Source organism: Eschrichtius robustus, chromosome 5 (genome assembly GCF_028021215.1).
Source record: "Eschrichtius robustus isolate mEscRob2 chromosome 5, mEscRob2.pri, whole genome shotgun sequence".
In the NCBI taxonomy this organism is placed as follows: domain Eukaryota; kingdom Metazoa; phylum Chordata; class Mammalia; order Artiodactyla; family Eschrichtiidae; genus Eschrichtius; species Eschrichtius robustus.
The window spans coordinates 15,856,535-15,883,943 of NC_090828.1; the positions used below are offsets into that span (position 1 = coordinate 15,856,535).

General features: G+C 43.3%; 1 protein-coding gene across 1 annotated transcript in view; it reads right to left on the reverse strand.

The window, feature by feature from the left end:
* SGPP2 (sphingosine-1-phosphate phosphatase 2) overlaps positions 1-27,409 on the reverse strand; it is a 141,421-nt gene that overhangs the window by 63,252 nt on the left and 50,760 nt on the right. The window contains exon 2 of the mRNA XM_068544352.1: positions 20,415-20,573. Coding sequence (XP_068400453.1) covers positions 20,415-20,573 — 159 coding nt within the window. The remainder of the gene's footprint in view (positions 1-20,414; positions 20,574-27,409) is intronic.

Consider the following 27,409-nt stretch of genomic DNA (forward strand, 5'->3'; position numbering starts at 1 on the left):
AGGTGCCTTACCAGATTTGAATCACAGCAAATGTTTGGTGTTAGAGTTGGAGAAGACCAACTCGAAGGTGGCTTTCCACTTAAAATCCAGCTGTCTTCTTAGAAGGCTTGCTTGCCATTTAGACTGCTTGGGAACACTGGTTTCCAAATGAATACAGAAATCAATCACAAAGACGGGTGATACATTTTGAACATTCTAGATTTGCCATAAGCAATTTAAACGTGAGTTATAAGTAAATTATAAGTAAAATCAGCCCCGTGTCCAAAAGCCACCTCCACGGAATAGGCCTTCCCTGACCACCTTACCTAAGACAACTGCCTGTTGCCACTCTGTCTGCATACCCTGCTTTTATTTTTCTTCATAGAACTCTATCTACCCTGCCTGCACTTAGACTCTACATTTTGATTGTATCAGCCTCATCCCCGCCCCAAGTGAATGCTTGGCCCAGAGTCTGGGACAGTGCCTGGCTCTGGCTCAGTTTTGGACCTTTGCCCTTTCTGCTTATTTCAGCCTGGAGCCTTCTCCCCCAACCCCTCCGCTGGCTGGCTAGTTTTCATCCTTCAAGGCTTAAGTGAAACTAGCACCAAGTGCCCTTTCTTGACCACCTTCTCTAAAGTAGGTCTCTGCTCTCAACCTTATTGTGTCCTAAACAACAATCGTATAATCTTTAATTTCTGTATTGATTTACTTGTTACTCTGTTTTGCCTACAAGTAAACCTCAGAAGAGCAGGATGGAGTCTTTCTTGTTCGTTGCTTAATCCCCAGCACTTAGCATAGTATTTCATAACAGGCCCTGGTCAGATGTTTCTTAAATGAATGAATGAAATTTAATAGTTGTTGCTCATCAATTACAAGATAAGAAAGAGACCTGAGGCTCTTTTAAAAAGGCAAATAAAATCTGGTTTCTGGTTCAAAGATCCCTTCACAGTTCAGAAACATATAGAATTACTACTTTCATACTGAAAAAACCTTGGTGAAATCTTGACCAAATCTGTGTCCTGAATTTCCATCAGGGCCACTGGGGAACCGCTCAAGATGGGGAACAATTCCATTTTAGAAAGCTCTCTAGGATGCTCCCTTAGCACTCTGTAGAATTTTCTAATGTATCTTTAGCACTCTGAACTGTAGTTACTTCTTTACATCTGTTTCCTCTAGGGGGACAGCTCTTAAATCCTCTTTGTAGAAACAGGCTTTATTTATTTTATTCATTAATTATTTATTGAGTTGCTACTACATGCCAGGTTCAAGGAACAATAAAGAACCATCTAGTAGGGAATATAGATACAAGGTTCAAGGTGGCTTATCTAGAGACAACGCCTTTGCTGAGACTTGGAGCAGGTGAAAGCATGCAAGGCAGTAGCAACAGTAGGAAGGAAGTATAAAGTAGAGCGTGGATATGTCTGCAGTGCAGGAACTGGCGTGGGAGTGGGAGTCGTCAGCAGTTCTGTGATTCCAGAGAAGAGAACAGATAGGGGGAAGGGTTAAAGGTAGAGATTTAGGCAGAAGTCCATTATGAAAGCCCTTATAGGTAATTTTAAGGTGCTTGGACATTAATATGTTTTAAAGAGTGGTTCATGGTCATACTTGCATCTGAGATAGGTCACTCTATATAAGTACCACACGCTATACCGATTGCACCACTGCAGCTCCTGAGATAGGTCATTCTACATGCTGTGGGGAGGATGGATTTGAAGGTCATAAGATAGCTGGAAGGAGATTCATTAGATGGTTCACATGAGCATGCAAAATAAAGATGATGCAGGCTTGAAGTGAGGGAATGTTTCCAGAATTGTTGGAAATCTAAAATTACAAGTGCCCAGTATAGACCAAAAATCTTTACTAAATGAATAAATGCACAAACTGTGGCTCCCTGGAGAATTACACTCTGTCCACTACTCCATCTGAGAAGTGAAGACCTAACGGACATGAACTGTTTTAAGTTGGTTGTCTCTATTTTGTAGCTTTTCTGTTTCATATCTTCCTGTGTGAAGGAAGATCATTCAGATGTTTTGGTTTAAACGTCCTGCTTTTTGGATCTACCAAGCTCATGAAAAAATTAGAGAAAAGAAGTCACTTCTATTGGTAAACAACTTGGGACTTACGGCTTGTAGCCAGTATACAAAATAGTATGGGACAACTTCTTCAATACTATGTAAATCCTAGCATATAATTTCTAAGTTACATACTAGAATATTTAGGACTGAAAAAAATATTCCGTGCTTCATTACTACAGACCTGATCATACAACTGGTTAAATTAAGGTCCTTGAATTAGAATTCAAGGAATTAGAATTAGAATTCAAAGTAGAATACATATTTGATGGAGTTAATCAACAGCCTAGGTGTCCTAATAGAATTAAAACTGACTTTCCGTGTATTATTTTAAAATGATATAGCACTCCTTAAAACCCATATTTTTTGTGGACTATTTATTCCTTAGAAACAATAATAAAACAAGGTGACTGACTGGACACAGCTGAGACGGAGCTACCTGACAGCAAATTCTCAATGTCTCTAGTTAACGCTGGGAAAGCCAGCTCTAAAATATATAAAGCGAGAGAGAATAAAAATAAATATTGGGGGCTTCCCTGGTTGCGCAGTGGTTGAGAATCTGCCTGCCAATGCAGGGGACACGGGTTCGAGCCTTGGTCTGAGAGGATCCCACATGCCGCGGAGCAACTAGGCCCGTGAGCCACAATTGCTGAGCCTGCGCGTCTGGAGCCTGTGCTCCGCAACAAGAGAGGCCGCGACAGTGAGAGGCCCGCGCACCGCGATGAAGAGTGGCCCCCGCTCACCACAACTAGAGAAAGCCCTCGCACAGAAACGAAGACCCAACACAGCCAAAAATAAATAAATAAATAAAATTAAAAATAAATAAATAAATATTGGGGGGTGGAAGTTGCTTTTGTAGTTACATTTGAATATAGTTATCTCTAACGCTTGTGATTTGGAGCTATAACTACAAAGTTAGTAAATCGCTTTGTGTTTGAGCAGCAATCTAGTCTCAAGTGTATGTGAAATACTAGCCTAAGCAAAATGACTCCTCCTCATTTTCTTTGTTTTTCAAATGGTGCTTTGGTTAGAGGAAGAATTCAAATGCCTTCCTGAAAGCTATTCTGCAATACAAAAGATTGTATGTTGCATAAGGGAAGTAAACACTGAGTAAATTTTGCTGCAAATGATCTTGGAAAGTGAGAACTGTAGTACAGCACGTGGAGGGACTCCCAGGTTGAATTCTCTGCTTCCTTGCTGTCTTTATCAAATAAAAAACAATCTGGATTCTGGCAAGGATAGCTTTAGTTGAAAGGATTATTGCAACTGGGAGACCTCTCTGATCATAAGACCTGTGAGTGTAAGGTAGCAGGTATTTTGTCCAGATTGGCCAGTGGGGATGGAGTTCAAACCATTTATAAGACAAAGAGTGGGAATTGGAGGGTCCGTGACTGACCTTGTCACAGGTAAACAAGGGGGGTGGTGGGGGACCTGTAAGTCTTGTCTAAGTCACATGGGGAAGGACGGTTCCTTGTAGTAAATCATTCCTAGAACACAAAAGGGTGGGTGAATTATCTTCATGGTTTCTGTTTTCCAGGAGCACAGACAGGGCCCAGGTAAAATTCAGCAGGGTCACCTTCTTTCTTTTATTTTTAAGCAAAGAGTGTATTTAGGGTTTTATCTAATCAGGTTTTGAATTGCAGGAGAAAATGTAGATGTAAAAAGGGTGAAAGTACTTTAAGATAAACTCTGACAACGGCAAACCCCTTCAGGCTCTCAAACCATCAGCGACTCTCAGGTTGGGGGTGTCATCTACAAATTGGTGCTTGCCATCTACCTCTACAAGGATCAGATTATGAGCCACTGCAGCTGCTGACCTTCGACACCCCCTGAAAGGAGTTCAGGGTGGAGATCAGGAATGAGGCACTCTGTGCTCTAGGAAAACTGGCAAGGACAGGTCTTCAGATAGTTAGATATTTTCAGGAGAAGATTTTATGAGCCCAATTCTTGCATCTCCTCGGATCTAGAAAAGCACTAAAATCCTTCATGATGACGTCTGCTCCTTGTGACTAGCAGTAACCTTCTGCAAAAAATATGTGCCTGATTGCACGTACTCCCCCTTCACCAAAATTACATATATACTGACCTCCCCCCCACCTCTTTGGAGCAGTTTCTCAGAGCTGTCTGAAATGCTGTCTCCCGGGCTCTAGTCCTCAGTTTGCCCCAAATATAACTTAACTCACAGCTCTCACATTGTGTATTTTTTTTCAGTCGACAAGGGCCAGCTGAGGAAGAGCTGTCAGGGGCTTTCTGAGAAGCTGACATGAGGTGAAGCCAAGACTTCCAGCACTGAGTGAAAAGGAGCAAACTTTCCTTTAAAATTAAAAGAACCACCCCCCGACCCCCAAAGTGGTCCAGTCTTTCCTGACTGTTTAAATGTCTTTAAATCCTGCTCAGCTTTACACAACATATCTTATGATGCCAGCTGTACAATTGTTTTCCTTTGAACTTTCATGAGGCGTGCATTTTCCCATCCACCAATATTCTCTCTAAATCCACCACCCACTGTCTAGCCTATTAGGCCCTTTCCAAAGATTCTTCATTTGCTTCAAAGAGAACCTTTATTTTAGGCTTGACACAGGATGATGAAGTAAGAAGAGGGCTGGAGTGAGAAAGAGGTCTGGGTGATATTAATATCTCATCCTTAGTTTCATCTTATGTAAATATAGATATTAATAGCTTACAAAAATGATGTTGGATTGAGATAAAAATATGTTTGGAAATGCTCTGCCATCTGTGGAGTTGTATGTTTTTTAAAAACCTTATTTTTAGAAACAATGACTTGACTCATAGAACTTCTTTCTTATTTACATGCTCCTGACATCACATTTTAGATATAGATACGCTACAGAACCTACTTCTACAGAGTTTACGTCCAGCTGTTCTTACAGTGGAGATGGAGCGCTGGTGTGAGACCAAATGCACCCTCGTACCACCCCATCATTTTAAGAGACAAGCACGTTTTCACATCATTTACTTTTTTCAGACTTGGCTATGGTGCACCTATGAAACCAAGCAGGACCCTATGGGGCTCCTGGGCATGGGAGCCTTTCTGTTCAGCCCCCATGACCTGAGGCCAGCTAAAGGAGTGCAGGCCCTGCACACACCCTAATTCTTCTCAGCAACCCCACCCTTGAACCACTGCTATAAGACTCCTCACCAAAGCCTTCCAGGTTGGGACACACAGTTTTTTGGGGCAGGAACCCACTGTGTCTCCCTTTGCCTGGCAAAGCAATTCTTTTCTACTTCACCCAAAACTTTGTCTCCGAGATTCGATTCGGCACCGGTGCACAGAGGTCGCACTTTCGGCATCAGCTAGAAGTAAATAGTTTAGGGATGGGATATTACATTACTGGTGATAACTAATGAATTAGGCTCAGGGTTCTAAGACCACCAAACAAAAAACTACAAGTGAAGACCTGAGTTTGAATCTGTAAAAATACAGGATTCAGAAGATGTTTTAGGAGACACCTTCAAAAGATTACTATGCTTGGGGCTCCCCTGGTGGTGCAGTGGTTGGGAGTCTGCCTGCCAATGCAGGGGACACGGGTTCGAGCCCTGGCCCGGGAAGATCCCACACGCCGCGGAGCGGCTGGGCCCGTGCACCACAACTGCTGAGCTTGAGCTCTGGAGCCCGCGAGCCACAACTACTGAAGCCCACGTGCCTAGAGCCCATGCTCCGCAACGGGAGAGGCCACTGCGGTGAGAGGCCTGCGCACCGCGGCGAGGAGTGGTCCCCGCTCACCGCAACTGGAGAGAGCCCACGCACAGCAACGAAGACCCAACACAGCCAAAAAATAAATAAATATATAAATAAATAAAATTGTTTTTTAAAAAAAAAAGATTACTATGCTTGTCTTCTTGGTTGGATCAATGTCCAGTGTTTAAATATACATAGTTTCAGAATTTCAGGTTGCAAAGGATGAAAAATGTCCAGGTGACCACAAAGGAGTATTTAACATTGTCTAGGTTTGATTTGGGTGTCCCTTCACCTTGAGTTTTCTAGGAGAATTTCCACCACAAAAACTCTGTTCCACTTACCAAGCACATCCTATGCATGGCTCTTTATATTTTAATCTTAAAGATAACACACTAAAAAGGCTCTAGGTGGTTTTATGCCTCTTTTATAAATTTTCCTTAAAATATATTCCTCATGAATGTATATAAGGTTATACAAAATTAACATCCATAAGAGAGCTAGATAACAGATTAGCACACGCTTAGACATCCTTTTAGGCATCTGAGATGTTTTAAATAAAGACAGGCACCTGGTTTTCTGAAACTCAGGCTCTTGACAGAGTTATAATGATTTAATCCTTTTCGTGTTAAAGACACACCCTTTTGATTGCCCTGTAGGGGAAATAGTCTAGCATTCTTTGTAGATTAGTAGACTTTTTTTTTTTTTTTTTTTTAAGCATAAAACCCAGTCTTATACATTTGAAAAGCTTTCTACAGTACAAATTCAGGTTTAAATTTCTGAATCCAGCCCCCAGTGGGTTAAAGCCTCAAAGAACACTTAGCTTGTTTGGAATGCTTACCCAAGTGAATGAGCCCCCTGATCCTTTTTTTTTAATTTAATGAATTCTCATAAAACAGCCCCATTGTGGTCTTTGTTGGCTAAAGAAAAATGGAGAGCAGTTCAATCCATCGCCCTGTATCCATTCTTTCTGCTAAATATTTTCCCCAATTATGTAGACAAATGCTGAAAACTGCTCAACTTTTATTTCACATAACCCAGGTTTAAGAAGCCCTCATTGGGGCATGGTCAGGCTGGGAGGGGCTCCTGTCCAGTGGCAGCCCCTGTACAGTGTACAGGTATGCCATGGATTGTAGAGTTAGTATTAAATCCAGAGTTCCATTTTCTCCTTTGACTAAACCTTCTATTATGGCCTAATAAAGAAATCAGCTCTCTTATTTCACTCATTTAGCCTTTATTTGTTCATCAGTGTTAGTTTAAAAGGAAGCCAGCTTACTGCTGCTCCGTTGCTAATTTCCAAGTTCGAGTTTCTGGAAAAACCGTGTCCCAACCCCTAGAGTCGAATTGCTACGTATTTGAAAAACATTTTCAAATCGAAACATTTTTTTCCCTTCTGATTTCAGTGCCTGTGAATGCCAGAAGAAATTTAATTTTAAGAGGAACAAAAACATAACATCTTTTTCTAGTTAAATTGGAGCATATGCAATGCAAACAATGGATTTTTATGTGTACACACACGTTACCGAGTCCAAGCTCGCTCTGCTCGCCGCACGACAGGCCAATGAATCGGAGACGAGGTGTTGAGGCAGGGAAGACGACTTTATTCGGAAAGCCGGCAGACCGAGAAGATGGCAGACTAAAGTCTCAAAATAACCGTCTTATCAGGGTTTGGATGCCAGTTTCTTTTATAGCACAGAGAGGGGGAGGAGATGAGGAAGTAAAGTAAAAAACCCATAAGTTTTGCAAATATCCCCTGGAATGGCCAGCCTCGGGGAGGGGATGCGTTAATTTCTTCTTTCTTGCAGCCATCCACAGGTGGACAGGGTCCGGATGTTTCCCTGAACAAAGGCACTTTGGTTTAACATTCAGGCAGAGGGGCAGGGTTCCCCGAGGCAGGCCATTATGTATAGACAGTATCCTTTCAGTGAACAAAAGCAAGGGGAAGCAAAGGTTAAAGTAAAAGAAACAGATCCAATATGTAGTCAGATCTGGCTCTTCCCTGTTACACTTACACTTACACACACACACATACACGCACGTGCGCGCAAGCTCAGAGCAAGACTGTGTGCTTAATGTTTGCCATTGCTTTGTGCCCGGACTAGGACAGCCCTGAACCCTCACCAAACCCTCCCTCGGTGTGCACTTGCAGGGCCAAGTGATTTCTAGCGATTCAGATCTGGTGGGCCCAACCAAGGGTCTCAGGACTTTTTTCAGAGAATCACTAACTATTGTTCCTCATGGGGACCCCAAGAAAACTGGTAGGAGCCAACCCAATGTGTGTGGAGGTCACGTGGGGGAAATTGTATAGGGCCAGATGCATTGTTAAAGCCAGAACATGATTAAAAAGACAGAATATCTTTAAAAACACATCACCATCGATATTTATATAATCGTAAAACTTTCAAAATAAGAGGTCATTTTGCGGCTTCCCTGGTGGCGCAGTGGTTAAGAATCTGCCTGCCAATGCAGGGGACACGGGTTCGAGCCCTGGTCTGGGAGGATCCCACGTGCCGCGGAGCAACTGGGCCTGTGAGCTGCAAGTACTGAGCCTGCGCGTCTGGAGCCTGTGCTCCGCAACAAGAGAGACCACGACAGTGAGAGGCCCGCGCACCGCGATGAAGAGTGACCCCCACTCGCCGGAACTGGAGGAAGCCCTCGCACAGAAACGAAGACCCAACACAGCAAAAATAAATAAATAATAATAATAATTTTTTTTTAAAAAGAGGTCATTTTGTTCAATTCCACATTTCAGAGATGGTCAAACTGAGGCCAGAGATAAAAAAAAAAAAAAAATCAGCCAAGTGACATTTATCATTTTTTTAAAATTAATTATTTTTGGCTGCGTTGAGTCTTCGTTGCTGCTTGTGGGCTTTCTCTAGTTGCGGTGAGCGGGGGCTACTCTTCGTTGCGGTGCGTGGGCTTCTCACTGCGGTGGCTTCTCTTGTTGCGGAGCACGGGCTCTAGGCGTGCGGGCTTCAGCAGTTGTGGCACACAGGCTCAGTAGTTGTGGTACGCGGGCTCAGTAGTTGTGGTGCACCGGCTTAGTTGCTCTGTGGCATGTGGGATCTTCCCGGACGAGGGATCAAACTCATGTCCCCTGCATTGGCAGGCGGATTCTTAACCACTGCACCACCAGGGAAGTCCCACTTGGCTAATTATTAAGAAACTCTGGACTAACTGATTACCCACCTGTAACAGCCAGCAGTTATGAGCCCATCCCACCCTGGCCATCCCCCCCACTCCAAGGCGTCTCCCCCTATTCCACTAAAACATGTACTATGGAAAATAGAGGTGGAACAATTCTCACTTGGATTAGAATCCCAGTCTTCTAATTCATAAGGTAACGAAATTATCCTTTGATTCAATGATTTCTTTTAGGTTAAAAGATTCGTGAGTCACCCCCATTTCATTCCCCTCTTTTTCTTAGGTATGCACCATGAACCCCAAGTCATGTTTAATGTTCTATCAAACCATTTATCACAAAGTATCATATAAACTGTGTCCTGTGATCAAACAGTGCATAGATAGAGAGGCAGGCAAATTGATGGAAAAGGGGAATCACCCTCAAGTCAATAAATGTGGTAGGATTTAGGGAACTTTTTCTTTTCTCAATTTTTTATTAACACAGTTCACTACTCGTAAAATGAAAACTAAAATTAGTTGGGCATGTTTAATACCCAAAAAACTCGACTATATTTAACACAATTAAGAAAAATGGTTTGTGAGGGCAGCGGTTCATAACCAGGATTCTGGAATCAGACAGTCACGGGCTCAAATCCTGAGTCTGCTCCCTACTGGCTACATCAACTTGGCTGGCTTTCCATGCTGCTTCCTCACCTTTAAAATGACAATAACAGTGCCTATACCTCACTCCATAATGTTTATAGGGTGCACGGCCCCGAGTCCAGCACCCACTTGGAACTCAGTAAGATGACTACGGCTGGCTGCACAGAGAGCTGTTGTCATCTTGAAGGCTGGCACAGAGGCTCTGCTCACGTTTAGGATCTTTACAGTGTTATTTGTTCATAAGCAGTTAGACTGTGGCTCCTTGAAAATGATTTATTCACTCCGCCTCACAGGGGACATAATAAGGTCACATGAGTGGGACTCAGCCCAGCGAGGAGAGCACTGGGGCTGGGCCTCGGGCACCACCAGGACTGCTGCAGGAGGCAAGAGGCCAAAGTGAGAGGGCACCCTAGGTCAGAGGTCAGCCTCAGTTTCCCAGATTAACCCTCAGATGGCTGAGGCCCAACTCCCCCCAAGCAAGCACAAAGCCTCCCAGCCACCATGCCCACTGAGGCCACTGGTGCAACAGGGCTGACTGGCGCCTGGTGGCAGCTGGGCCTGGAAGAAAAGGAATGGAGGTCAAGGCTGTAGTCTGCACTGGGAAGAAGGGGCTGCAAAGGGTGCACCTAGGGAAGCCCCAGGGCTGCCCTGGTGAAGGGAGAGGGAAGAAGAGAGGTGACCGCCATGAGGTTAACAAGACTGGGTGGGACTTCCCTGGTGGCGCAGTGGTTAAGAATCCACCTGCCAATGCAGGGGACACGGGTTCGAGCCCTGGTCCAGGAAGATCCCACATGCCGCGGAGCAACTAAGCCCGTGCACCACAACTACTGAGCCTGAGCTCTAGAGTCCACGATCCACAACTACTGAGCCCACGAGCCACAACTACTGAAGCCCGTGCGCCTAGAGCCCATGCTCCACAACAAGAGAAGCCACCGCAGTGAGAAGACTGTGCACCGCAACGAAGAGTAGCCCCCACTCACCGCAACTGGAGAAAGCCTGCGCACAGCAACGAAGACCCAATGCAGCCAAAAAAATAAAAATAAATTTTTAAAAAAATAAATAAATTAAAAAAAAAACAAGACTGGTTTTGTCTACTACCTCTCAAGCTTCCAGAAAATTCCAGAGGCCAAAATACAGTATGGCCTCTCCAGCTGTAAATTGGTAGAGCACTTAGCTGGGAAAAACCTTTCCTTCCCCTTCTCAGCATAGGGGCCACTTCCTAATCCTATGGGAGAGCTGCTGAGGGGTGCAAGGCTCCTCCCCCCTCCACCAGAGGTTCCTCAGGGAAGGATTGTCCCCATAGCACAAATCCCCACCTCCTCGTGGGACAAAGGCCCATCTTTTCCCTACTCCTCCTTTTCCACTGGGCTCTTTGCAGAATTGGACAAGGAAGTGGAACGTGGGCCTCGGCCCAACAAGCCCGTGGGGTCAGCAGGCAGCCTCATCAGGCCTCCCCCTACTCCCTGCTCCCAACAAAAGTACCAAAGCCCTTCTCCTCTCCCAGGTCCCTGTAATGCCCTGGCCTTCTGGGGAGGGTAAAGAGTCTGGGACACACAGTCTGACAAGTGAGGGGGGACACAAGGGACTACAGCACAGAGAACTGCCGGACAAATGCCTGGGGAACCTGTGACACGAGTCTGCTGCACATACAGGGCACTTGCTAACGAGGCTGTGATGATATATGGAGCTTTTCCAACCAAATAGGCCCAATGCAATTATTATTTTGAATAATTGGGTTGGGGGGGGAAAAGAATTTAGCCATTTGAGGCAAGATGGTGCACTGGAAAGGAATGGATGGGGTTGGGAGATAGATGTACCTATTCTGCTTACTAGATGTGTCCCTTTGGGTAAATCACTTAACTACTCTTTGGGTTTTAGTTTTCTCACCTGTGAGATGGGGTTCTTGTATGTAAAGCATCTGGCAGGTAGAGAAGTCTCAGAAGGCAGCTGCTGTGAGAATCATACCCATTCAAGAATGCAGCTTTGGGACTTACCTGGTGGCGCAGTGGTTAGGAATCCACCTGCCAATGCAGGGGACACGGGTTCGAGCCCTGGTCTGGGAAGATCCCACATGCCACGGAGCAACTAAGCCCGTGCACCACAACTACTGAGCCTGTTCTCTAGAGCCCGAGAGCCACAACTACTGAGCCCACGTGCCACAACTACTGAAGCCCGCACTTCTAGAGCCCATGCTATACAAGAGAAGCCACTGCAATGAGAAGCCCGCGCACCGCAATGAAGAGTAGCCCCTGCTCACCGCAACTAGAGAAAGCCTGCGCGCAGCAACAAAGACCCGACACAGCCAAAAATTAATTAATTAATTAATTTTAAAAAAAAACAAGAATGCAGCTTTGCAAATGGAATTGATTGGTTAAAAAAATAGAGCATTGTTAAGATTTTATTTGAAAATTTCCTCTGAAAGAAAAGCCCCTGTGGCCTATTGATTAGCTCATTTTTCCTTCCCTTTGTTTTACAAATGAATGGGAGAGAATCTGGGACAAGGTCCAGTCCAGAAGGGTGCTTTGTAAAGACCCCCTAGGGAGTGATTCGCCTGCAGGCAGCTGGGGAGAGCAGCCTCAGGCCTGGTCCTAGACTCCAGCTGAATTCAGAAAGTGAACTGAGGCTCTGCCCTGCCGGATGTGCCTTGGTTTCTGGTCTGGATATAACTTGGCAAAGGCTATTTGTTTTTCTTGATAAGACATTAAAAGCTACAATAAAACTAAAGGGAGAGGGAAAAGGCTAACTGCATATCCAAACTCTGTATGAAATGATTAATTTTTTTGTTTTTTGGCATTGTCTTAGCAGATCCAAACTAATTTCATCCTTAAAGACATCCTGCCTCCAGGCTCCTGGTGTCTCAAACAATCTCATACCTAGCTAAGCTTGAAAGTAATCACACATCCTGAGATAAATTAAGTGAAGCATTTAGAAGTGATGCTCAGGGCCGAGAGTCAGGGGCCCTGGTCTCTGTGTGGGAGGATTACAATTCTGCTCAATCAAAACCAAACCAAACCCAAAACCAGCATTGAAAGTCTCAGGGGGTTGAAAATCGGGACAGTAGTGAGGGTGGGGTGGCAGAAGAGTTAGGGAAGAATGTGGGCACGGGGGGAGGGGCAGATCATTTTTCAGGTAATGATGGTGATAATCAGAGAGATCCAAATCTGCTGAGTCCAGTTTTCAAGGTGGTGGTTGTTGTTTTTTTTTTTTAAAGCTACACTAAAACCAAAACATTTCCTTGTTGTGTTTTAAAACCAAACCAATACAGTTTGCATAACAAACACCCTAGAGACATTTACTTAATATTTAACTAAGGCTAAATGACAAGGTTCTACTTCAGAGGAACTGGGCAGAATCTCTGACACCTAATTCCATTTCATTTCAATGCAAGTTAGTGAGGGTTACAATCTGGCCATTGTTGAATACTTCTCAAGACTCATTAATCTCAAGCAAGAACCAACTTAACAAGCAGGGCAATCTTTTGAAGTGAATGGTGGTAGTGGTTTAAACAGAGGATTAGGAGATAATCACATTAAAAGTCATCTTTTGGCACTAAAATTGACCCCTGTCTAAGGGTTGTGAATTACAGGGATGGGGCAGGCTGTTTTGCACTCCTCTCTTACCAAGTCTCAGAGACTCCCCTGTGACACAGCCAGATGGCAGTCTGCCCACATCCAAAGAGACACCACTGCATTTAGACATGTTATCATAAAGCTACCTTTTAACCAATTTATGGAACTGTTTATAAAATAATACCCTAGACTCTGCTGCAGTTAAACACTAGATCATAGGCACAGTTTAAATATAAATTTTTGTTCTACTTTATAATGTAGATACCAGCTAGCTAGCTTTCAATAATCAGAACGTGAGAGATGTAAAATCCATCATTTAAACTCAAGCTCTCCAACATAAGTTAATTTGACTTGCAGGAGTAGGAACGGAAGGACCTGCGAAGAGGAATCTTATCGCCGGGATTTTGAGTGTACATAAAAATGGAATCTATAGTCACCAAGCAATTCAGCATTTCCTTTTAAAGCGTTCCTTTGATCGTGTTGAACACAAAACAGCAGACTACCTAACAAATACTTAGCAGTGGATTTGATATGCATTTCTAATGTACTGTCTAATACTGAGGGGTTCCCAGCACAAAATATGTAAAACCACATTAGCATTTGGTCTGCAAAAGAGATGACAGGCCTTTTTCTTTTTTTTTTTAATGTTATCCTGCCCAGCATTTACTCTTTGCCTTCTTACTCCATGCCATGGATGGATCTCTTAAGTGTCACATAGCGAACATATAAAGAAGAGTCATGACCATGTTATATGCCTCCAAAGATTCTCTAGCTGGGTCCTTTCATTCTGAAGCTAGGGATGCTGCAGGCCAGAATCATGAAGTGGCTTGAGCAATGTTTCACTGCTACGATTACAGTCCAAGTCTCTTGATGTTTCAACCTGGCCCGTGGCTCTGGGCCACAATTAATTGTCTATCGCTGCCCCCAACACAGTTGCTTGGACGAAATACAGTCAACATACGCACTGACCCCGAGATGGATGGAGTTGTGCTACACAGTGAGCTGGGTCAGACTGTCTTGGAACTCTGAACTAAAAGACAGGAAGTTACCAGCTGGCAACAGGAGGTAAAGAAGCAGATCCTGGAGCACCTGCTTAATTGTACCAGAAACCAAGCTGTTCACTGGCATCAGCTCCTGTGAGGTTCTGGCTCCTATGGGATTCCTCGTAACCTTACAACAAATCCCCCCTTTCCTGAGCTAGTTTGAGTGGAAACCAAAAAACACCCTATAAACATCAGCCTCATGTTCCTTTCATGGTATTTCAGGATCAGGAACCTCTGACCAAACCTCAAAGCTGCTGATAGAGGTAGAAGCAGCCCCCCTCCCCTGACATGAACACTCCTTGCTTCCATTCAAGGAGATCATCAAAAGCCATAAATTAAAATGGATTGAGGGGACTTCAAAAAAACCCAAAAAAACCACGAATTATTAGAAGAGAGATTAACCCTGCCCAGAAACTCTCAGAAGCAACCAGATCTTCAACATTCAAGAACAGTTTGGATAGGATGACAATTACTTAAAAATAACCACACATGGGTTAGAATGGTGGAGACTGTATCCTTTGGTGTTAGGTAAAAGAAGTGTTTACAAATGGGGAAAAAAGGCAAGGAAAAACTCCAAGACAAACTTAAACCTTCCTGGAGTTTAGGCAGCAAGAATCAGGTTTTCTAACAGCTGGTTGCCCCTGAGTAAGCTATTTTGTGGCCAGGGAAACTGCAGGCCAGGAAGATTAAGTGCCTGAAGATGGGAGTCCCAAATTCAAATGTCTTAAAGGGGCCAGGGAGGTCACAAAAGGTAGGGCAACAAGGAGTGGTGAGGTCTGTGCCTAAAACTAAAGTGAACACCCAGCATAAAAGCATTGAAATTCAATTTTAAGGTATTTTCTTAGGTCACTATTGCTGATACCATAAACTTACATACCATTTCTCAAAATCTTAAATTTCTAAAAATCTTTTATATATAAAGGCACATTGCCTCTGAGACATGGAAAATCAACAGTTGAATACATTTTATGTTAACAACTGCTGAAAAGCAATTAAAAACTTAAAGCCCTTTAAAAATATACTCAAAGGACAGACTGACAATTCACAAGAGTTAACACAAATGGCTGATGAAAGTCCGAAAAATATTTTCATTTTCACTAAAAATATATGAAAATTAATGGAGGTACCATTTTTCATCGGTTTAATCAGCAATGATTGAAAAAATGAGAACACACAAAGGTTATGAGGAAGAGTCTAAATGAGTACTCTCACACAGCTGATCAGGGGTACTGATAAGCAAACAACATTCCAAGGAATATAATTTAGCAACATGCATCATTATCCTTAATGATTCTATCAATCCTATGTGTCAGGAGGTTTCCTCTCTTAGGAATAAGCTTATTCTTCCCTAGCGAATAATGTCATTTCATTTTAATTAGTCAAGACAAAGTTGAAAGACAAATTCATGGCTCAACTTTAGGCATTCATCTCCTATTCTATCTGTATTCCCCCTAATTTTGATTTTACCTACATTTCCCATTTTTTTCTTGCATCTCATCTTGAATGCCATGCAAGATCTGTGAAAAGAGGCAGGATGTAAGTATCACAAGAACAGAGAAGATGAGCCTTCCATGGATCAGTTGTGGTATCGATATTTGCACTGTTATTTTACCAAATGGAGAATAACTTTATTTAGCAAAAAGTGAGATTTTGCCTCATGTTATAAAGCTGAACACGATGCAGTTTCAATGAAATTGCCTCTAACCTTTTTAGACACAAGCAGTACTACCTTCTTTTTTGGTGGGGCTGTCACCACACCACAGTGGAAGCCAGGAGATCAGATAATCACTCAGTTGGGCAGTGACTCCTTGTGAAGCACTATCTATAACATCTCTTCATGAGCATCTAATGAATAACCCATTCATGGCCTTTTCTGTCCCAAGGTCGAAGATTCTATTGAATACAATGACAGGTTAAAAACCTCGATATGTGACAGAAGAAGAAAATACCTCATTGACGTTTTTCAGCTAATTAAAAAAAAGCTTATCTAACTTTTCTGGGATAAGATACCTTTGACTTGTCAAGAAGAGCCTATAGAAGACACTTAAGTAGTGGATAGAGTTAATAAATGCCATACAGGCAAACCTGAAATACAATCACAGCAAATATGCAATAGAAGAGAACCTTGGGCAAGTCGTTTTAATGCTTAAAGCCTCAGCTTCAACATCACTTAAAAAAAAAAAAAAAACCAACAGTGAATGCTCTTCGTGTCTTTCAGCTGTGTTCTTCTAAGAAACAACAGTGGCGGCCCTCTCTAGCACAAGAGGCCTTAGGGGACAGGATCAAATCCACTTAATCCAAAGTGATCCTTTCTACATGTCAGTTTCCTAATCTGTAAAACTGGCAATAATCACTTCTCAGGATTGCTGGCAGGATTAAATTAGGTAAAATATGTAAAGCATTATTACACTGAGTGGCATGTATACTAAGGCCTCAACATACGATATGGCTTATTATTATTTGAAGTATTACTATCCCAATCTATAAAATGATACCAGCCCATTGTTATGAAGATCAAATAATGAACACAGATGCCAACAAAAGCAATAAGAGAGGTGCAATAGACAAGAGGAACAATTATGATTGTGATGAGAAAACAGTTAATATAACCATAAATTCTGCTAAGCTACTTCAGACAGTATGAGTCACCCCTAATATAACAAATTATTTTTAAAAGCAATGAAACCTGTTGAGACTTCATCCAATGACAATTGTCGAATTAATATGAAATTTGTCAAGAAGTTTGGCACTCTTGGACACAGCTGCCTTCCAAAGGATTTTGGGTGAGAAAAGATGTTTAAAGTTAGGGGGACTTCAAATTCTGCCCCTTATATAATTAACCTTTCTTCACCCTCACCCCTTAAAGAGGCAGCCACTAATTTAGGGATATCCCTTACAGGAGACAGGCTGCCTCAGCAGGAAGGTGATTGCCCAAAAGAATCTCACCCGTCTCCACGCCTCCTTCCCTCCCAGCTCCCAACACCATCAGGAATTTTCCTTCCCTCCACCCACTTTCAGCACTGGAGCCAAACCAAGCCTCTCTCATTATTATCTCCGCAGCTGAGCACAAAGCAAACACCTTCACACCTCTGAACCCTCCCCCACCCACCCCAGCCTCTACCTCTCTCCCTCTGCCCCTTCTTCCTTCCCTCCCTCCATCCCCACCTTGGACCGGCCACTATTCCCTACACTGGAACTGCCAGGAATGCACACACTGCTTCACTGATATGAATTACATACCTCTCTGCATAGGGGTGTCTTGGACCTGGCCATGCACCCACTTTTGAAAGCAAATAGCACATCGCCAAAGCTCAGGACAAACTGCATACTCAAAGGTTGCTCTTTCCTCTCTCAGGTAAAGACTTTATTTGTCCACTCTCCGACAAAAGACTAGTAATTCTACCTCAAACGGGAAATCTTTTGAGCCCTTTGAAATGAGGACTCCAAAGTGAAAAATAACAACCCACAATGACAATCTGAGTTCCCTAACCACTGCCTCCCATCAGGTTTAAACATCTTCCCGGCCCCTCAGGAAAAGTTCTCCACCCTCAGCGGGCAAGATAATTGGCCTTGAGCTGACTGTACACAGTATAAGATTTTCCCAGGTTACTAGAAGTATTTTGCATCATTTGCCCCACTTGACAACCATAAAAGTTGGAAGCTTTTTTTTTTTTTTTTTGGTATCTCAGAAAATAAATGACAGGAAAAGAAACTCAAGCACCACGGGTCTTGGGTGCATTTTCACGTCCTAAGAACAGAAGGATTGCACCCCACTCCCTGTCTCTCCTCCCCCAGCTCCTCCAGTGGACATCACCTCTCTACAGGAACGGAAGCCGCTTCCAAAAGGAAAGGGCAACTGCACTAATACTCATCTTTTGCAAGATGCCTATGCTTTTGCAGATTCTCGTTGGATCATACTTTTAACAGAAGCTAGATTTCAGAAGAGGGCTGGAAGGGAGACAGGGATGGAGAAAGGAAAAAGTGGCTTGTAGTTTGAGAGAGAAAAGGAGCAAATAGGAAGAATTCGGGGCCAAATAATCTTAACCATAAGCCCGAGGGACCTTAGCTGTCCTTCAAGGCCAGAGGCTTCAAACCAAGCCTCGGAAGTTTAGACTTCAAGGATCCTTTGTTCAACTGGCATATAGAGATTTTAAAAATGTAAGCCCTACATTTAAAGATTTCACATGAAAAAGAGATCTGACCACCCCAGCCTGTCTTTCCTCTCTCAGGCACAGGTGGAGGTGAGGGGTAGCCATTCCCAATGCCCCAGGTGCCCCACCCACCAGCCCTCCCCACCCAGCACTTCACTGCTTTATTCCTCTGCCCTGCCTTTTAGGATATCTGCACTTATGCCTCCTGATCAAGGCCCCTCTCACTTGTTCTACAAATGAGAAAAATAAAGGCACCAGGGGTGCAGCCATGGCTTCTCAGAGCAGAGCCGCCAGAGAATCCCAGCTTCTTTAGATACGACAGGCACTTTTTTTTTTTTTTAACTGAAGTAGAGTTGATTTACAATGTTGTGTTAGAATTTCTGCTGTACAGCAAAGTGATTCAGTTATTCATATATATATTCTTTTTCATATTCTTTTCCACTATGGCTTCTCACAGGATGCTGAATACAGTTCCCTGTGCTATACAGTAGGACCTTGTTGTTTATCCATCCTATATATACTAGTTTATATCTGTTAATTCCAAACTCCCAGTCCTTCCCTCTGCTCCCCCGCCCTCCACACTGGCAATCACAAGTCTGTTCTCTATGTCTGCCAGTCTGTTTCTGTTTCGTAGAGAGGTTCATGCATAAAGAAGGTGCGGTACATATATAAAATGGAATACTACGCAGCCATAAAAAAGAATGAAATAACGCCATTTGCAGCAACATGGATGCAGCTAGAGAATACCATACTAAGTGAAGTAAGTCGGAATGAGAAAGACAAATATCATATGATATCACTTATATGTGGAATCTAAAATATTTCTTGACCAGGCACTTCTGAAGCTGTTTTCAGAGCAGAATCTTGAGTCAGGGAAACAGCCGTGCTGGCAACCTTGTCCCTGAGGCCCCCTCTCCCGGCTAAACCATCTTTGCCCTAAGAACTGGTTGATCTTTAAGACTCCTTCGCCTTCTTGGACTCATCACCATGTGTTACCACGCTTCTGGTGACTTGCAGAGTCCTCGCATGCACCAGGCCATACCCTGTATGTCTTCATGATGATTCTGGGAGATGTGCATTACTAACACCATTTTACAGGCTCAGGACAAGGGCACACGGACAAGCGCAGTGGCTGAGCTGCACTTGAACCCAGGCCTATCTGATCCCAGGGTCTGGACGCTGGCAGCATGCCTCGCTGCCTTGCAAATAACCACCATCTCCCCCAGTTAAAAAAAAAAAAAAAATCAGGGACTTCTCTGGTGGTCCAGTGGTAAAGAATCCGCCTTACAATGCAGGGAACGAGGGTTTGATCCCTGGTCGGGGAACTAAGATCCCACATGCCACGGGGCAACTAAGCCCACACGCCACAACTACTGAGCTCTCGCGCCTCAACTAGAGAGCCTGCATGCCGCAAACTACAGAGTTCACCTGCCCTGGAGCCTGCGCACCACAACCAGAGAAGAGAAAACCTGCATGCCACAACTAAAGAGAAGCCTGCATGCCTCAACAAAGACCCTGCATGCCACAACTAAGACCCGATGCGGCCCAAAAAATAAATTAAATAAATAAATAAATAAATAAATAAATAAAAATCAGAACTTATTTGATCCTGAACAAAGTTCAACAATAGGGTCCCAGACAAAACATCAGAAGGGGCTCCACCTCTCCACCCAGAATTATCATTGGGTTTTCGTGTATACGCCAGCTGGCCCCATAGTACTACCAGCTTCCTCAGAGAAGTTGCCCTGCCTTACATGCTTTTGTGTATCCAATAGACATGGGGTAGTTACACTTAATACCACTCGGAATTATTAGTCAACAGCTCCTATTTTCAGTTTTTGATCAAATTTTACTAAAAGGGGTTTCTTGGGAGGAAGCATTTTATGTCCCTTCACGGATTCTCAGAAAGGTCCTTTTCCTGCACATCATCTCTCCCCTCTCATAGTCTTATTCACCCACAGCTTTTAAATCTTTCCTTCCATTTTCCCAAAGTAAACCAGGTAAAAATTCAACTCTAAGTGATTTTTAAAAAAGAGCATATATGCAGAGTACTTGAATACCAAAGCAGGTAGCTGTTGTAGAAGTAATACTGGTTCATAAGTAATACTAATACTTACAACCCATATGATGGTCAGTCTTCTGGACAAATAAGGATCAATATTCCAGTGAGTGAATGGAAGGAATGTGATGTAGAACACCTCTTGTCCCAAAGCAGCTGAAAATCTGAATAGGTAATAGTAGAAATAATTCTTCACAATGTACTTCTGTACATAAGCCTAAAAGATAAAAGTTAGAAGACTCTGTGAGTTCATTGAACAGGTCACTATAAGGCAAGTTTTAAAAACCTCTATCTAAGGACTTCCCTGGTGGTCCAGTGGTTAAGACTCTGCGCTCTCAATGCAGGGGGACCTGGGTTTGATCCCTGGTCAGGGAACTAGATTCCGCATGCATGCTGCAACTGAAAGAGTCCCCCATGCCACAATTAAGACCCAGCGCAGCCAAATAAATAAATAAATATTTAAAAATAAATTAAAAAAATAAAAACCTCTATCTAGGGACTTCCTTGGCCGTCCAAAGACTCCTTGCTTCTACTGCAGGGGGTGTTGGTTCCATCCCTAGTCGGGGGAACTAAGATCCCACATGCCCCTAGATGTGGCCCAAAAAACCCCCAAACAAACAAAAACAAAACAAAAAAACCCCTCTATCTACGATTCACAGGGTTTCAATTGCCAAGGTGCTATCTCCTCTCCCCTTGTGTAATTACAGTATCAGTACTAGCAGCCTACAGTGTTATTGAGCATCTATCAATCCCCAGGTGTCTACACAAACACAGATGATGTTAATTCTTTATAAAATTAAATTAGTAACATCCAAGACAGAAATATCAGGGAAAGACACACAAAAAAACCCAAACCTTTCTCCTGTGTCCACAGAGGGCTAGAAACTCAAGGGAGGTGAACTCTGTTAGCACACTGTGTGGGTCTATGACCGTGGTAGGCGGGAGAATGTCCCCAAAGATGTATACCTCCTAATCCTTAGAACCTGTGAAGATGTTACCTTACACGGCAAAAGGGGCTTTGCAGATGTAATTAATGATTTCGACATTGAGGGGTTCCCCTGGATTATGTAGGTGGTTTCAATGGAATCACAAAAATCTTTAAAAAATAGAAGGAGGTGGAAGAGTCAAGAGTCAGAAAATGATTTGAAGATGGAGGAAGGAGCCAAGAGTCAAGGGATGCCGGCAGCCTCTAGAAGCTGGAAAAAGTGAGGAAAAGGATCCTCTCCTTGAGGCTCCAGAAGGACCACAGCTCTGCTGATACCTTGATTTCAGCCAGATAAGAACCATTTTGGACTTCTGACCTCCATATATTTTGCATCCACAGAATAAATATGTGTTGTTTTAAGCCACTAAATTCGTGGTAATTTGTTGCAGCAACAAGAGATTAACTAACATGAAGACTTTAGAAAAATCACTTGCAGATGAATGTTTGTAATTTACCTTTTGAATGGGATTCGTCAAGTCAGCCCACTACAGTGATGGTGTAAGAAACACAGCAAGTACGCATGGGGCCCGCTAAAATGCACTCCCATTTTCCATCATCCTTCTCCACCCTGTTATCCTGGTAGTAGGCAGGGAGGAAAAAAAAAAAAAAAGACTTAAGGAAAAAAAAAAAAGGCTTATCTTGACACTGCCCTCGGCTCCAGAGGCATATCTGGATTCGTGTAAACCAGTCATGGTTAAGTTCAAAAATTCAGCCTCAAGCCAAGCAGTACATGGCACTACCTGGGAGGAAGTTGCTAGTCAGGAGTGAGCATACAAGGTAAGCCAGAAGTTCATCTCTCTTCTGGGATGAACTTTACTTCTAAGTGAATTCAAAGGAGAAAGTAGAAAGACAGTAATGCACAAAATGAATTAAATAAGGAAGTGTATAGTTCTACCTCTCTGCCAAGATACTATGGTTAGATGTGCAAAACAAGGTCAAGGTCAAGGGACTGAGATGAATAAATGACAAACTCCTCCCTCTCTCCTTCTCCCTGTGTCTCATTATCTAATGTGAGGACTAATCTCTGCAGATTCTGTTTTATAAACATACATCCAACAGGTTTGACCTTGGAGCAAATCCTGTGAAGCGACCTTTTTTAAGTAAAAATTAGTTATTTTAATGCACCAGCTGTCAGGTACACTTGGTAATCTGTCCTGCTTTGAAGCTTTATGAGGAAAACTTTTGCCAAACTTTGACAAGGGTCAAACCCCTCCCTCGTGTCATTTCATGGTACCCAAGCGTTATATGACATGATAAATATTCAGCAACAACCATTCTCTACCCTAGAGACTTAACTGAGACCAAGTTCAATATTTTCATCCCAGTAAATAATTGAAAAGACTGGCATGGATGGCAGCAAACTGCTTTAGTGTTACATATTACTACTTAATATCTTTAGGCATGCCTTTTACATTCTCTTAGGAACTCTCTTTTTTTAATTTTTAGGAACGCTCTCTTTTTTTTTTTTTTTTTTTGAGTAGAGAGCTAAATAGTCTCTAAATCTTCTTAGAAACAAAAAGTAAAGGTGAAGTTAAAAATATCAACGTGTGTATAGGGCAGCCAAAGGAGCTTTTAGATAACATCTCTGTATAGGTAATTAAATAGCTTGAGAGCCAATATTTGCTTCCAAATTCTTGAGAATTATATGTACTGTAAATAAAGTAGTTAAGTACTTGTCTTTTCAGGACAAGCATCTAAGTTTCCCTTGTAGGAAATCTCACCGTGTATCACTTCAATATATCTTTGTAAATAAGAATTTCAGTTTCAGTGTATGTGTTGGTCGCATCGGGAACAATTAGAGAGAAAAGAAACCGGGGTTAGAAACAGAAATGGTAGGTAAAGTGAATGGCAGAGAGAAGAGGAGATAAAACTGAGAGACAGGAAACCAAATCCTGGAACAAAAACATCCATCAGTACATTCTGTAGAACTGGTCGCGCCCAAGGAGCTGACATGCCAGGCAGTGGGGCCATGTTTCTGCAGCACAGACTCAGGAGTCAGTGATTAGCAGCTAATTTTTAGACAAAAGATCAGGAAAAGCACTGAACATTCAGGTGAGTGGAGAGGAGCTATTTTTAGAAATAAAATACCTCTCAGTATGCCAATCATCTGCCTCAAAGCCAAAGAAGTTTCCGGTAAACAAGGGATGATAAGATGGAAATTACCCAGATAGCCATTATTACTAACTGCAAAATGTCACTGATATTCTCATTTGTCTATTTGATTTCCTGGTTTATTTTCTTGAGAGTGAAAAAGGAAAATGTTTTTGCAGGTGGGGGTGAAAAACATGATCTCAGTCTCCCAATGCCATCTTTCCCTTTTGGTCACAAATTTCTCAAATGCACATTCTCCTAAAATGGGGTTTTTGGTAACTTAAGGTTTGGGTGGGAGAACAGCTGCTCTATTTTGCAGAAACCAGAGTATTCCCTGTTCTCTGCAAGGCTGCCTTCAGTGCATAACTAAGTCAGGACCGACAGGGAGCCATACAGATTTACCGCAAGATGAAGACAAAGAACGCCGAGAATATATGACTCCTTGATTTAGGTCTGCCCCGAAACACCTGAACAGTGTTTAGTTTTCCAAATGCACACAGAGGAGTCCTAAATGCAAAGGAAATATGGCCTGGTCAGCACCACTGGCTGGAATAAGGGCAGACCCAGACAGAAAAGAAGCGAATGCCCTGCACACTTGGTAGCTGGCCCAGCTTTTGAGCTGTCAAAGGAGGAATACAAGAAATAGCTTTTAGGACTTCCTTGGTGGCGCAGTGGTTAAGAATCCACCTGCCAATGCAGGGGACACGGGTTTGAGCCCTGGCCTGGGAAGATCCCACATGCCTCAGAGCAACTAAGCCCGTGCACCACAACTACTGAGCCTGCGCTCTACAGCCTGCGAGCCACAACTACTGAGCCCACACGCCACAAGTACTGAAGCCTGCGTGCTTAGAGCTCATGCTCCGCAACGAGAAGCCACCGCAATGAGAAGCCTGCGCACCTCAACAAAGTGTAACCCCCACTCACCACAACTAGAGAAAGCCCACACACAGCAACAAAGACCCAATGCAGTCGAAAAAATAAATTTATTAAAAGCAAAAAAAAGAAAAAGAAATAGCTTTTAGCCAAAACAATGTGTGACCTTGGGTAAGTCAATTCGCCTTTCTGAACCTCAACGGCCTCAGCTGCAAAGGATGGAGTAGGATTAGTTCAGTTGGCTTTTAATATACAAAAAGAAAATTTAAGTAGAGAAAGACCCATTAAACAGAATGTTACCCCAGGACCTATTATATAAAAAGATTGAAACCAATTGGTTGAAAGTGAGGAGGGGCCCAGGGAACCCCTATTTCAGGCCAGGCACCCCCCCATCCCAACCCCCAAGTTTTTCTCTGGAATATCCCCTCAGAGCAGTTCCGTAATCAGTTTGGAAACCACTGACCTTAATCTCTGCTCGACCTCACATACCACCTTTCTGTAACTAATCTTTGGCCTTGAGTACACAGGCTATAGGCATTCTGACCTTGAGGTCTTTAAAGGACTTGATAAACTCTGGACCAATGTCATTGCAAGGTCAAATTACTTATCTCCATTTTTTTTTTTAGATTAGAACTGTAAATGCAAGTGTTCTTCCAAAGGTCAAGTTTGAGATACTACTCTATCTCAACACAGCCGGAAGGAATTCACATCCGGGAGGGTAGTATCTAAGGCTCCCAGCAGCCCATATTAATTGGAAGCAGTAGAAGGAGCTCATTCTCTTTGGCTGAGAGAGATCAAATCTATACAGGGTACAGCACAGTCTTACTTAAAAATAATTTTAGGACTCAAAGCTTTTATAGATCACACCAAACAGCAGCATTTCCTTCACCGTGGCTTTGCTTTAGAGAAGTTTTACAGACCGATGAGAAAGAGGCAAGTGAGTCCAGAGTAAGTGGCCTGGAGAAAAGAGCCCAGGAAGAGGGGAGGGTGCAGAGCTGGTGGACAAACTTTGCATCCACAAACTCTGGACGCAAAGTGTCTCGGATTAAATCCAGGCTGTTTCAACACTCACTACCTGAATAATCTCACACCAATGACTTGATCTCCTGGGGCCTCAGATTCCCCTTCTGCAAATGGGAATAATACCAGTACATACCACGTGAGGACGCTGGGAAGATTAAATCAGAGGTTGTTGCTGGTGTGTGCAAAGCATTCAGGTCAAAGCCTGGCAGAGAAACGTCTCACAAAGACCTAGCTCTTGGCTGTGAATGACGATGGTAGCAGTAAGGATTTCCCACAAAGCACTTCTTGATTATAACACACATGCAACTCACCTGGATCTTGTTAAAAATGCAGATTTTGATGCAGTTCACCTGCGACAGGGTTGTAAGTTCTAATGGGCTCCCAGATGATGCATATGCTGCCAGATTGCCCCCCCCATGGACCACACTTTGAGTAGCAAGGAACAAGGACACCCCAGTGAAGTGTTTTTAAACCCAAAAGGAAGGCTCTCAGGTTTAATTCTCAGTGTTAGAGGAAGCCTCAATGGGAGTTTAAGAGAGTAAGATAACGTGATCAAAGCGACAGGTAAAAATGCTGGTGACAAACCAGAAGGGAACAGTTAGTGAATTCTACGGAGGATCCTACTGTGGTCCAAATGCAGGAACTGAGCTCAGGCACACCCCTCAACCACAGAAGGTACTAACGGGAAGGGCACGAGGAAGAGGCGTCCCGATGAAATAGCAGCGGATCAAACAACCAACTGACGACGCAGAAAGAAGCCATCCCAAGCTCCCTGTCTTCATCCGAGTAGGGTCTGCATAAATTCCTGGATGACAAATCCAAAATTAGTTAAGGAGTCGTGAAGCTTGAAAAACATTCCTAACCTCTCAGACCATCACGGTACAGAAAAAGAAACCTCATTTCCCTAAAAAGGGCTCTTGCACCACCGTCAGAATCCTGGCTTGGAAACAAGGTTCTCTGGCTCTGCAGGCAGGAGCATCTGCCATTATGTTCTTTGCTAAGATAGAAGCAGCAATTTGCTTTATTTTTAAGATAAAAACTCACAGGAGAGTATTCCATTAAAATCAATGGTTTTTGGAATTCTCAACTGGTTTCTTTTATGTAAAGTTATTTTATTTATTTATTTTTGGCTGTGTTGGGTCTTCGTTGCTGCACACAGGCTTTCTCTAGTTGTGGCGAGTAGGGACTACTCTTCGTTGCGGTGCACAGGCTTCTCATTGCGGTGGCTTCTCTTGTTGCAGAGCATGAGCTCTAGGTGCGTGGGCTTCAGTAGTTGTGGCATGTGGGCTCAGCAGTTGTGGCTTGCACGTTCTAGAGCACAGGCTCAGTAGTTGTGGCTCACAGGCTTAGTTGCTCCGCGGCATGTGGGATCTTCCTGGACCAGGGATCGAACCCATGTCCCCTGCACTGGCAGGCGGATTCCTAAACACTGCGCCACTTGGGAAGTCCCTAAACTGTTTTTTTTAACCCAACTTGGGAAAGCCTTTGTGATTTCTAGTTACATCTGCTATACATTCACCCTACACACTGATTCTTCTCATCAGCTCCCGAGGGTTGTCAGCTTGGCATTATTCTTCAAAGTGGGAATTGCTTCATGTGCTTGGGGTTGTGGGAGAAAAGGGGCATCAGCCTAGGTCTCCAGACTGACAGCCATTTACAGAGACGGGGGCCTACCCAGAAATGCCTTCCATGGCTGGGGCAATGTCCTGAAAGGCAGTCGATTCGGAACTAAAACTCTGCAAGCCTTGCTCTCTGATTCTCACGCTCAGCATATATTCATCCAGAATTTCTAATCTAGAGCCTAAAGATTAGGAAGGGCAAATCTAACGAACTTGATGCCACTTTCATTAGAGCCTACACTTCGCGAGGTTTTGGTCCTGCTACCTCTCTCTGAAAGACTCGGCTTTGGTGGGCATGCCATTACACGCTGCAGAGGTGGAATATTTGCAAAATAAACACTCGAAGTTATTATAAGACACCGACTAGCATGTTAACACGCCAAGTACAAACCAAGCAATGCCCAACATTTTTTTTTTTTTTAATTTATTTATTTTTGGCTGTGTTGGGTCTTCGTTTCTGTG